Below are 13,327 nucleotides of genomic sequence, written 5' to 3'. Positions count from 1 at the left end.
GTGACTCTATGTTTATATTTTGAGGAACTGGGGCACCTGGGCGGCTCAGTCAGTTGAGCGACTTGACTTCAGCTCAGGTCACGATCTCGTGGTTTGTGAGTTTGAGCCCCATGTCAGGCTCTGTGCTGACAGCTCAGAGCCGGCTTCTGATTCTGTGTCTCCCCCTCTCTCTGCCCCTCCCCCACTCACACTCTGTCTCTCTCGCTCTTTCAAAAATAAATATTTTTGGGGCGCCTGGGTGGCTCAGTCGGTTAAGCGGCCGACTTCGGCTCAGGTCATGATCTCGTGGTCCGTGAGTTCGAGCCCCGCGTCGGGCTCTGTGCTGACCGCTTAGAGCCTGGAGCCTGTTTCAGATTCTGTGTGTCCCTCTCTCTGACCCTCCCCCGTTCATGCTCTGTCTCTCTCTGTCTCAAAAATAAATAAGCGTTAAAAAAAAATTTTTTTTTAATAAAAAAATAAAAATAAATAAATATTTTTTTAAAAAGAAAAGAAAGAAAGAAAGAAAAATTAAACTTTGAGGAACTGCTAGATTGTTTTTTGAGTAGCTACACCATTTTACACCAGCAATGTTTGATGGATCCAATACCTATATCCTTGTCAACACTTGTTATTGGCTGTCTTTTCATTACAGATATCCTCCTGAATTATTTATTCAAAAATAAATACATAAACTTAAAAAAATTAAAAATAAATAAAAAATGATTAACTATTTTCTTAACAGGCTTTTACGTTTTTATTTAGAGAGAGAGAGAGAGAGCACGAGCAGGGGAGGGGCAGGGAGAGAGGGAGAGAGAGAATCTCAGGCAGGCTCCACACTGCTAGCCGAAAGCCTGGCGCGGGGCTCAAACCCACAAACCACGAGATCGTGACCCGAGCCGAAATCCAGAGTCAGATGCTTAACCAACTGAGCTAACCAGGAGCCCCAACTATTTTATTCACAGATTTAGTAACAAAGATTCAGAACTTGGAGATGATCTAGATAAAGACGGAGGAGACAGGCTCTCTCTTACATTAATGGCAGATACATAAATTATGAATACAGCTGATTGGAGGCGCGGTTGAGCAACGGCTATGAAAATTTTCGACTCATTTGCCCCTCCATCCAACAATTCCGCTTCTAGGAAAGTATCCTCTAGGTAGTCTCAGCCAAGTCATGAAAAATGTATGAGGGTAGGTTAAGCATCCTTAAGTTAGGCTCAGCGGGGTAAGCGCCTGACTCTTGGTTTCTGCTCAGGTCGTGGTCTCATGGCTGGTGAGTTTGAGCCCCGCCTGAGGCTCTGCACTGACAGTGCTTGGGGTTCTCTCTCCCTCTCTGCCCCTCCCCCGTTCATGCTGTCTCTGTCTCTGTCTCTGTCTCTGTTTCTCTCAAAAGAAATAAACTTAAAAAATATGTACGAGGGTGGACATGGAGAGGGGAGATTGGGAAGAGACTTTAAAAGAAAAAATGTACGAGGGTGTTCATTCCAACATGTGTTAGCAAAAAACTAGAGGCAGCAAGCCAAATACTCCTCAACGGGAGAATTTAGAAAGAGGTCCAAAGTAAATTAATTGGAAGGGGCTGGTTGTAACCGTATGTATCCGGTATGATCATGACTCCCTTTAGATACGTTCATGCTATGCACCCACATATCCACACACGCGTACTCTGTCTCAGTGTATAGAATGGTTGCCTCAGAGTGTCACCCGGGGAATTCAAATGGGCAACTTGGACTTCCTGTACTGTTTCACTTTATTTCCATGAGTGGATATCACTTTTCTAAATCTTTAACAAAGAGTTAATTCAAGTGCAGTTGTTAAAAAAGCAGATGGCAAATAAACTTTTACAAAGATCTTCTGAGCATTGAGTAGCGTATAGAATTGTCGAATCATTACGTGACATGCTTGAAACTAATGTAATACTGTATATGAGAAAAAAAGAAAAAGCAAAGACAAAAAGAGTTTGGATTCTCCTAGGTTCTCAGCCTCTGCCCCTCCCTCTACCCTCGTGCTAGGCTTGTGCGGCCATTCTCACCCTCTCACATTACACTCCTGTGATTCATCCAGTCTTCCTACCATCCCTCATATCTCAAGCCAAAAGAGTCCAGTAAATCTTGACTTTTTTCCTTTCCCTCACCATTCACATCCAGTTGGTCGCTGCCGTTGACTCTACCCCAGAAGTATGAGTCATGTTCCCTTCTTCTGTCTCCTTCTTTCCTCGGGAATAGCCTTTGTCATCCTCTCACCAGTAATCTCAAAAAGCCTTCGAAATGGTCCCTGAGTCTCCCGTCTCCTCCTGGTGGTGAATCCTCAGTGTCCCCAGAAGTACCTCAGAAGCTTCTTTGGTTGCCTACTAACTGTAGAATAAAGTGTTCCGCCCTTAAATGGTGGTTATTTAAAAATATTACTGAACGCTTGAATGTGCCTGGCTTCATGTGGGACACTTAGGATATAAGTGCTGAGTAGAAGCAGACTCAGGCCTGCCCTCCAGGGTTTCCAATCCATTGACCCCTTCACAACGGGGTCCTTGCCTCACGACTTTATATCTAGTGGCAGAGATAAGTACTCTGAAGAATGAAATCAAGGGCACAGGGTGGGTAGCTGGTGGCAGGGAGCCTCCTCTAGATAGAGTGGTCAGGAGAGGAGTTTCTTGAAGAGATGACATTAAATAAAGCTGAGGGCTGAGTGATGACAAGAAGGAGCGAATCATGCGACAAGTAGAGTAAAAGCCCTCGATGCAGAAGAAACAGCAGAGAAAAGCCCTAAAGTGGGAATTCCTTTGGTGTGTTTATTGTCTGTCTCTTCCATGAAATAAGAGCTCCATAAATACAGGTGTTTGCCTATCTCGTTCACCTCTGTATTCCCAGGCTGTGTCTGGCACAGCAGAACGATGGAAAGAAAATGTGGGATATAGTAGGTGCTCAGGAAATATTTGTTGCATGAGTGAATGAATCGTCCACAACAGAAGAGATTGCTCCCGCGGGGTTTTATACTGTACCTTTATTTGGATACTTTCACAGCATGTGACTTGGGTACCTGTTGGCCTCTCTCTGCCAAGAGCCTGAGAATGGGGGCCATTCTTTGTTCAAATTCATCTTTGTTCTCCCCATTACTGACACAGTATTTCATCTCGCTTTAAGCCCTCCGGTGAAAGTAGAGTTGAACACTCAGTCTAAGTATAAAAATGAACTTTCTATGGAAATAAGTATGTTTTTCCAGTGTCTTTTTCTGCCTAGGAATCCACAACAATCTAAAACTCCTAGGAAAAAATTCTTGGGGAAAATCAGTGTTGTGTGGGGAAAAAAAAGATGTTTGCCATTGTCTTAATTGGCTTATAAGCTCTTCTATTGGAGGCTTGAGTTGTATACTTAGGTTGAATTCTAACTGGAACACAGTTGTGTCCAAAGAATGTGGCTGAAGACTGAACCTTCTACTTGCATCGAAACCAAATGATCTCCCTTAGAAATTCTCTTAACTGAAATAAGAATCAGGCAACTAATAGTAACTTTCCACTCTTCTCAAAAAATTATCAGGGACATAGAAGAATTTTAAAATATGAAAAAGCAACCGCAAGAACAAAGTAAAAGGTAGACAGGGTCCCATCCCCCAGAAGTAATCCTTGTCAACATATAAACCCAGATAGCCTCCCAGGCATGACACTCAGTCCCCAAATTACACTGAGGTTGCATCTCTAAACATGCTTCATAGCACACAGGGTGTGACTGTTGGAATTGTGCGTGTGATCCTAGCACAACAGACACCCTTGTCTTGATATCTGTTAATAATACCAAAAACAATATTGCAACGAAAGAATATTGTTGACTTTATAAAAATGTAAAGAATATTGGCTATTTTGGGGCTCCTGGGTGGCTCAGCCGGTTATGATACTGGCTCAAGTAGTGATCTTGATGTCCTAAGATGGAGCCTGATGTCAGGTGCTCAGTCTCTCAAAGTAAATATATATATATATATAAGATTTTTTTTTTAAAGATTTTACTTTTAAGTAATCTCCACACCCAATGTGGGGCTCGAACTTAACAACCCCGAGATCAAGAGTCACATGCTCTACTGACTGGGCCAGCCAGGCGCCCCCAACATTAGCTATTTCTAGTGTCAAAGTAGTGGAATTGCCCCATCCCTTTAATGCAAGGAGACAGTTCAGAAGGACTTTCACCATCTATGCCCACAACTTATATAAATGTTATTTTTATAATGGCACCTGGATGGCTCCGTCGGTTAAGCGTCTGACCAGCTCAGGTCATGATCTCACAGTCTTTGAGTTCAAGCCCTGCATCAGGGTCTCTGCTCTCAGTACAGAGCACGCTTTGGATTCTCTGTGCCCCTCCCCTACTCATTCTCTCTCTCTCTCTCTCTCTCTCTCTCTCTCTCTCTTTCTCTCTCTGTCAAAAATAAACATTAAAAAACTAGTAAGTGTAGGGGCACCTGGGTGGCTCAGTCGGTTGAGCGTCTGACTTCGGCTCAGGTCGTGATCTTGCGGTCCGTGAGTTCGAGCCCCGCGTCGGGCTCTGTGCTGACAGCTCAGAGCCTGGAGCCTGCTGATTCTGTCTCCCTCTCTCTCTGACCCTCCCCCCATTCATGCTCTGTCTCTCTCTGTCTCAAAAATAAATAAACGTTAAAAAAAAAATTTAAAAACTAGTAAATGTAATTTTTGTAAACTAAAATCAGAAATGCTCATTAATGTCATGAGACTAAGTGAGTAAGCACCTCTCAAGAGTACTGTACTACTCCATACGCTCACTATAACAACAGCAAAAGAGAGTTCCGTGCTAGGGGCTTATTGCTAGCCATTCTTTTAAATTTTGGGGAAGTATCTATGTGAGTGTGAAGTTAGAGAACCCAGTTACCCCATTAACCTATAAACAAAAATGGGATCATGGTTGAAGCTCTCCAGTCCAAGGTTCAGAGCTCGTCCTACTAGCAGTGACCTCGGGTGTGGTGTTTAAATTCTCTGAGCCTAGATTTACTGACCTGAAAATGCAGCTGGTGACCCCTGCCTCATGTGGGCATTAAGACCACGAAGTGAAATAACACATACAACCTATCTGTGTACATAAGAGCATAGAAAACAGTGTGGTGGTGTATGTGTGTGTGTGTGTGGTTTTTTTTTTTCACTTAATCAATCGTGAACATTTTCCATATTGGTAGATCTGAGCCTATGTCATCCTAATGGCTAGTTAATGCTAATTCTTGGCTAGTCTTTAATGCAGTTCACCCCCGAGCAGCCTCTGGCAGAGCTCTTCTCTAGCTCAAGCATTTTTCTTTTGATTTTTTTTTTTTTAACGTTTATTTATTTTTTGAGACAGAGAGAGACAGAGCATGAACAGGGGAGGGGCGGAGAGAGAGGGAGACACAGAATCCGAAACAGGCTCCAGGCTCTGAGCTGTCAGCACAGAGCCCGACGCGGGGCTCGAACTCACGGACCGCGAGATCGTGACCTGAGCCGAAGTCGGACGCCCAACCGACCGAGCCACCCAGGCGCCCCTCTTTTGATTTTTTTAAGTGTTTGTTTAGTTTTGAGAGAGAGAGAGAGCATGAGCAGGGGCGGGGCAGAGAGAGAGGGAGACACGGAATCCGAAGCAGGCTCCAGGCTCCGAGCTGTCAACCCAGAGCCCGACGCGGGGCTGGAACCCACAAACTGTGAGATCCTGACCTGAGCCAAAGTCGGACGCTCGACCGACTGAGCCACCCAGGCGCCCCTCAAGCGTTTCTTTAATACCAGGCAGTCTCCTGTTGACTGCGCCCTCACTACCCTGGTGCCTTCTGTCCGACAGGTGTTAACGGCTTGAGGATGCTGGGGATTCTTCACGATGCGGTCGTGTTCCTGATTGAGCAGCTCTCTGGTGCCAAGCACTGCAGGAATTACAAATTCCGTTTCCACAAACCGGAGGAGGCCAACGAACCTCCCCTGAACCCTCATGGCTCGGCCAGGGCCGAAGTTCACCTGAGGCAAGTTCCATTCTCTTGCGGAAGCAGGTTCGGGTCCCTATATTTTTACGTATGATGGCATTATTTTCCCACGCGACCTTTGAGATTTCCAGCGTCAAAGCTGTCCACTGCTTCTGTGAAAGCCTTTCTGTTACAACACGTTTTCATCTTTTGGCTCCAGGAAGTCAGCATTTGACATGTTTAACTTCCTGGCTTCTAAACATCGGCAGCCTCCCGAATACAACCCTAATGATGAGGAGGAGGAGGAGGTACAGCTGAAGTCCGCTCGGTAAGTCTGGAGTTGAAGGGTCGTTAGGAACACTCTTTGCTCCCCTCTACTCCGGCTGTTGAGGGCACTGTGCGGGTTTGCTCGCATCACAGTTTCCCAGATAACATCTAAGAAGACTATGAAATACAGTTTGTGTCAAGGTAGCAGCATTGCTTCCTGGCCCTTTGGCTGAGATCAAGCGTAAGGTAGCAGTAAGCGGGCTGGCACAGAGAAATGTGTTGGAGACGAGAAATCCAGACAACGCTAAGAGGCTGTTTTTCATTTTCTTTAACCAAAGTGTATATACCCTGTCAGCTTTGGACGTACCACCATAGTCCCCATGGTCAAGTACTATGTATATTATAGGCCTAATTTTTTTTTAACGTTTATTTATTTTTGAGACAGAGAGAGACAGAGCATGAACGGGGGAGGGTCAGAGAGAGGGAGACACAGAATCTGAAACAGGCTCCAGGCTCTGAGCTGTCAGCACAGAGCCCGACGCGGGGCTCAGACTCACGGACCGTGAGATCGTGACCTGAGCCGAAGTTGGCCGCTTAACCGACTGAGCCACCCACGTGCCCCAATTATAGGCCTAATTTTATAAGACACTTATTGTGCTTGGCACTGAACAAAGAGAACAGTGCAGTCATATTCTCTAGGAACCTTTGATCCAAGACTCAAAACTGATTATCTCCTGAAGAGAACTCATTAGTAATATGCCTGTCTCTTTAGGAGGGCAACAAGTATGGACCTGCCGATGCCCATGCGTTTCCGGCATTTAAAGAAGACTTCTAAGGAGGCAGTCGGTGTCTACAGGTATGGCTAAAATTGTAGAAAGAATTATATGAAACTTACTATTTTCCAAAGTCAAAGGGAACCAAATGCTGGAATGACCGCCCCCCCCTCCTTCAGTAAGTGAGGTTTTTCTCGCTCTTGTTGATGGAACCTGATGTTCTGGGATCCTGTACTTCTTTGCGTTGAACAAGGAACTTGACATAGTGAGCATTAAAATACTGCTACTTCTAGTATGTTACAGAGTGGAAGAAATCTTTCCTTGGCCGTTTGTTAAAACAGTGAATGTACTCCTCAAATCAAGTGGGTCCAGATTCTCTTTTTCTCTTCAAGTGTCTGTCCTTCCTGGGGAACTAACAGACCAGGAGGCTTTAGTCATTTATTCATGTGTTCACGCAGTTAACCAGATTTGCAAAATCCATGGCTGATCTCTTTTCCGTCTTTATGCCCTAGGTCTCCCATTCACGGCCGGGGTCTTTTCTGTAAGAGAAACATCGATGCGGGTGAGATGGTGATTGAGTATGCTGGCAATGTCATCCGTTCCATCCAGACTGACAAGCGAGAGAAGTATTACGACAGCAAGGTGAGTGGCCCGCTTTCACCGGCCCGCTTCTGGTGTTGCATGTGGAAAGGGGCCATCAACTACAAATACGATCCCTACAGCCCAAAAGAAATAGGGTATTTTATTACTTTGAACATCTTTTTTTTTTTTTTTTACACCTTTAAAATCTATGGTGGGCCCCAGGAAAAGCTCAGAATCTGCCTTAAGGATTGGTACCCAAAGAAAATCTTTGTAGGTTTGTCTGAGTGGACCGAAAGCACATGGCGACGCGACGTTTTAGGCCTCTCCTTCCCGTGGAGACATTAAGAAACCTCTAGCGCGGCGGCTGGAGTATCGGAGGTTGTTACGGAAGGATCTGGAGAGATGGGAGGCGCTTTCCTAGAAGGAACTTTTCTCAGCAGCGGCTGTCGGCCACAGCAGAAGAAGGTTGGGAGGTGGTCCCCGGCCCGAGCTGTGCTAAGTAACAAGGTGTCCTTTCTCCTTCACGCGTAGGGCATCGGTTGCTACATGTTCCGAATTGATGACTCCGAGGTGGTGGACGCCACCATGCATGGAAACGCTGCACGCTTCATCAACCACTCCTGTGAGCCCAACTGCTACTCTCGGGTCATCAACATCGATGGGCAGAAGCACATTGTCATCTTTGCCATGCGCAAGATCTACCGCGGGGAGGAACTCACTTACGACTATAAGTTCCCCATCGAGGATGCCAGCAACAAGCTACCCTGTAACTGTGGTGCCAAGAAATGCCGGAAGTTCCTAAACTAAGGCTGCTCCTCTCCCCCGGTGGTGGAGTACGAGGACCCGGGGCCATCCAAAGCGATGCTGAAGGCCTTTGCCAGCAGCTAGGAGTTCCAGGATTGAGTGGGCACGGTTTGAGGGGCCTCCGTGATGGCCGGGCTCCCCTACTTACGTCCCACGTTCGCATTACACATGTGATCGCGGTCCTGGAGAGAGAGACGAGGTCTCAAAGCAAAGCTCCGTGACCGGCTTTCTTCTGGGGCCCCTTCTGATTGTATGCCGTTAAAGAGTGGAAGTGGGGTCGCGAGCAGACTTGCCTGGAAGGAGCCTGTAGAGGGTTAGTTACGTTGGGAGATTGGGCCTGAGTGTCTCCTCAGAGAGAAGTTGCCACCCCCGCCTCGGCCCTTTCCCAAGCACTATACGCGAGGGGTCAGGCAGGGCCCCAAATAATAGAGTCGGTCGGATGCCTGATAGTGTGCCAGCCGGGCCCAGCCTGTAGCCATCTGTTGAACAAACAGAGAAGGTCTGGTGGTTTTCCCTCCTACCCTCCCGCTTGAGAGTTCACTTCTGGTTGGGAGACAGGATTCTTAGCACCTTTGGTGTCAAAAGGCTGTCTTGGGGTTGTGCCAATTAATCACCAAACATTGAGCCTGTGGGCTTTAAGTGGGAGCGTTCCCCCCATGAGCCTTATCTCAGCCAATGACCTTTCTTGACGATGGGAGTGGCTTCCCTCTCATTCCTTCTCCTCACTCCACTTTCTTCGTTTCCCCTGTCTCATCCCACCGCTTTCCCGATCTTTCTGGGTGGTAGAGAGGAGTGACTCCCTGCTCAAGGACACCCCCTGTTGGGCATAGTACGTGCCTACGAACCGATCCCTGAGCCTGTAAGCACTCCCAGTGGGGAAGTGGACAGGAGCCATTGGCCGGAACCAGACAGAATTCGGAGTTTTCATAAGGCTCCGCTGAGAGTTTTAAAGAAATATATGTAGCATGATTTTTTAGAAGAGGAAAAAGATTATTTACATAGGATCTGAATCATGCAACAACCAGAGTATCACAACCAGGACAAACCCCTGGGCCCCCTTCCTAGGACATGGTGACTTTATTTTCCCCTTGTTGAGACATAGGAAGACTTCATTTTTAAACGGTCGGTGTCCAGTTGAAGGCAGAACACTAATCAGATTTCAAGGCCCAAAACTTGGGGACTAGACCACCTTGTATCGAGGGACCTCTGCCACCTGCGCAAAATCCACAGATTAAGTAAATTAAATGACACTACTGCCCTGATTACTCCTTAGGATGTGGTCAAAACAGCATCAAACGTTTCTTCTCTTCCTTTCCCCAAGACGGTGTCCTGAACCTGTTAAATTAAGTCATTGGATTTTACTCTGTTCTGTTTACAGTTTACTATTTAAGGTTTTATAAATGTAAATATATTTTGTATATTTTTCTATGAGAAGCACTTCATAGGGAGAAGCACTTACGACAAGGCTATTTTTTAAACCGCGGTATTATCCTAATTTAAAAGAAGATCGGTTTTTAATAATTTTTTATTTTCATAGGATGAAGTTAGAGAAAATATTCAGCTGTACACACAAAGTCTGGTTTTTCCTGCCCAACTTCCCCCTGGAAGGTGTACTTTTGTTGTTTAATGTGTAGCTTGTTTGTGCCCTGTTGACATAAACGTGTCCTGGGTTTGCTCTTTGACAATAAATGGAAAAGGAAGGTCACCCAACTCCATTGGGCCACTCCCCTCCTTCCCGTGTTGAAGCTCCTCAAAAGGCTGTGGGAGTATCCTGACACAGCAGTGCCCCCCTTCTTTCCTGCACTCGCTCTCTCCTTTCTGGGACCAGCTCAGAGCGGCGAGAGGTGTGATCTACATTTCCCTCATCTTTCCCTACTTCAGAGATAGCAACCAAGTTGAATGGCAACCTGACATTTCCCATCACCATCTGCCTCATCGGTCACCTCGTTCCCTTTCCGTCTGCCCGCCAGGTCCTCATACCTGCAAAGAACCCACGGATCCCCCTGTGCCCTCTTTCGGGGCAGCCCGTTGAAACTGAAGCACAGTCTGACCACTCACGATAAAGCAGATTTTTCTCTGCCTCTGTCGGCCACTGGGTTTCAGAGCAGTGCGGTCCAGTAGAGGGCAGGGCGCCCTTTTCTCCCACGAGAAGCCCGTTCCTATGGAAGTCTAGCAAAGCAATACGACCCAGCCCTGCGCTCTCTGCCCCAGGACTCATGGCTCTGCTGTGCCTTCCACCCTGGGCTTCCTGTTCTTCCGTGACCTTAAGAACTGTGTCTGGTGGCTTTGCTGGAACATTGTCACTGTGTTCGCTGTCATGCAGGGAGCCCAGCACTGTGGCCAGGATGGCAGAGACTTCCTTGTCATCGTGGAGAAGTGCCAGCAGGGGACTGGGGAAAAACACTCTACCCAGACCTCGCCTCCCTTCCTCCTTTGCCCGTGAACAAGATACGGTGGCCCTAGGGGTCCCACTAGTGTCTGGTTTCCTTTATTATTGCACTGTGTGAGGTTTTTTTGTAAATCCTTTTACTCCTTTTTTTTTCTTTTTTCTTTTTTTTTTTTTTTAAGAAAAAAAAAAAAAAACCTTAAGCTGCATTTGTTACTGAAACGATTAATGCACTGATGGGTCGTGAATTCACCTTGAGAAAGACCCAAAGGCCAGTCAGGGGTTGGGGGAGACTCAGCTAAATAGACCTAGTCACTGCCCTGCTAGGCCATGCTGTACTGTGAGCCCCCTCCTCGTTCTCTTTCTACCGATCCCAAACCCTGAGGCCAGAGGAGGGACCACATCTTTCCTTCTCTTGCCAGCTGCAGATGGTTTGCCTTGCCTTTTCACTCCCCGTCAACCATAGAAACGAGTAATTCCTCTTCTAGCTCAGCCTCGAGTCCATTGCCAAAATTCAGCATACCTGCCAGCAACTTGGGGAATAAGCTAAGGTTTCCCTACAAGAGGGAAAGAAGGCAAAAAAAACAAAAACAAAACACGGCCTATCTGTCTCCAAAAACACCCGAGTTTGTTTTGAAAGTGACCAAGGGAATCTCCGCACAAAAGTGCAGACCGAGGAACTGTGGTGAGTCATTCCCAGGAACCCCCCAAGGGGCATCCCGAATCCCTAAGGAGTAACACAGCTGCAAGCCTGGTCAGTTCTCAGTGAGAGAGCCAGCTCCCTTACAGCTTTGCTGCTAGAACCTGTTGTGGCTGCATTTCCTGGTGGCCAGTGACAACTGTGTGACCAGAACAGCTGCATGGCGCTGACCCTATGGCCGGAACTTGGTCCCCTGGCTCCCTCTGTTACCGTCCACCACCTCCAGCACAGCCCTCCTGGTTTTAGACCAATCACCAGAATTCAGGGGGAAGCCCTGGCAGCTAGATGGAAGATTTCAACCAGACTCCTTTGCCGGGATACGGTCCGCCACCCCGCTTGCCTCTGTCAACCCCCTCCCGGCCCCCCCACCCCACCTCACCCCTCCCCTCCCCTCCCCGGCCAATGCAGTGAGCACCATGCAGCTCCCTTGATTTAAAAAATACAACAACAACAACAACATAAAAACAAAATAAAAAACACACAAAAAAAACCACAAAAAACAAAAAACAAAAAAAATCTTTTAATGAATGTATCTTTCTAAAGGACTGACGTTCAATCAAATATCTGAAAATACTAAAGGTCAAAACCTTGTCAGATGTTAACTTTTAAGTTTGATTTGGGATTTTTTTTTTTTTTTTTAAACTAGAAATCGAGTTTGGGTTTTTCTTGGTTTTGGTTTTTTTTTTTTGTTTTGTTTTTTTTCTTTTTCTTTTTAAAGGAAAAGCGGGTCATTGCAAAGGGCTGGGTGTAATTTTATGTTGCATTTCCTTCATTTTAAAGCAATACAAGGTTATCGAGCAGATGGTTTTGTGCCGAATCACGAATACCAGTCAAGTCTCACACTCTGAAAACTTGCAACTTGTTTTGTTTTGGTTTTCAAATAAATATAAATATGATATATATAGGAACTAATATAGTATTGCACCATGTAACAAAGCCTAGTTCAGTCCATGGCTTTTAATTCTCTTAACACTATAGATAAGGATTGTGTTACAGTTGCTATAGTAGTGGCAGGAAAGTGTCGGTCTGGCGCTCCTCTGATCCTCCGAACCTGGGGGGAGACCTAAACCATAAAGGGACCGGGGAACGACCCATTCCTAGGATCAGAGAGGAATGCAGAAATGATGTCACCTGGAGTTTTTCTGCCCGTGAATGTTGCCAGTCAGTACCTGTACTCCTCGTTTCTCTATTTTTGGTTATGAATGTTGGGGTTACCACCTGCATTTAGGGGAAAATTGTGTTCTGTGCTTTCCTGGTATCTTGTTCCGAGGTACTCTAGTTCTGTCTTTCAACCAAGAAAATAGACTTGTGGTGTTTCTTTTATTGAACTTTTAACAGTCTCTTTAGTAAATACAGGTAGTTGAATAATTGTTTCAAAAGCTCAACAGATGACAAGCTTCTTTTCTAGAAATAAGACATTTCTTGACAACTTTATCATGTATAACAGATCTTTTGGTTTTTTTCCTTGTGTTCTTCCAAGCTTCTGGTTAGAGAAAAAGAGAAAAAAAAAAAAAAAAAAAAGGAAAAAATGTGTCTAAAGTCCATCAGTGTTAACTCCCTGTGACAGGGATGAAGGAAAATACTTTAATAGTTCAAAAAATAATAATGCTGAAAGCTCTCTACGAAAGACTGAATGTAAAAGTAAAAAGTGTACATAGTTGTAAAAAAAAAAAAAGGAGTTTTTAAACATGTTTATTTTCTATGCACTTTTTTTTATTTAAGTGATAGTTTAATTAATAAACATGTCAAGTTTATTGCTGCACACGATCAAACTTTCTTTTGGCTTTGGGTGGGGTGGAGGAACCGGAGCAGCTAGTGGCCTGTGACCTGACTGCAAAGTACCTTCCACAGTCCTTTCTTTTAAGGTGGAATCCTTGAATCTCTCTGCCTCGCCTTCCTCCGGGCACCGGGCCCCACTCCACACTGACCCTG

General features: G+C 45.8%; 1 protein-coding gene across 1 annotated transcript in view; it reads left to right on the top strand.

Annotated features, from left to right (window-relative positions):
* Positions 1-13,157, top strand: part of KMT2A (lysine methyltransferase 2A) — an 85,442-nt gene extending 72,285 nt beyond the window's left edge. The window contains 5 exon segments of the mRNA XM_053900389.1: positions 5,769-5,947; positions 6,108-6,211; positions 6,923-7,006; positions 7,436-7,565; positions 8,037-13,157. Of these exon segments, the coding sequence (XP_053756364.1) occupies positions 5,769-5,947; positions 6,108-6,211; positions 6,923-7,006; positions 7,436-7,565; positions 8,037-8,312 (773 nt within the window). The 3' untranslated portion in view covers positions 8,313-13,157.
* The last annotated feature ends 170 nt before the right edge of the window (positions 13,158-13,327 follow it).

The sequence above is a fragment of the Panthera pardus genome, unplaced genomic scaffold (assembly GCF_024362965.1).
Source record: "Panthera pardus isolate Hobbes unplaced genomic scaffold, ASM2436296v1 HiC_scaffold_12, whole genome shotgun sequence".
Taxonomy (NCBI): domain Eukaryota; kingdom Metazoa; phylum Chordata; class Mammalia; order Carnivora; family Felidae; genus Panthera; species Panthera pardus.
This window is presented reverse-complemented; position numbering and strand designations above follow the sequence as displayed.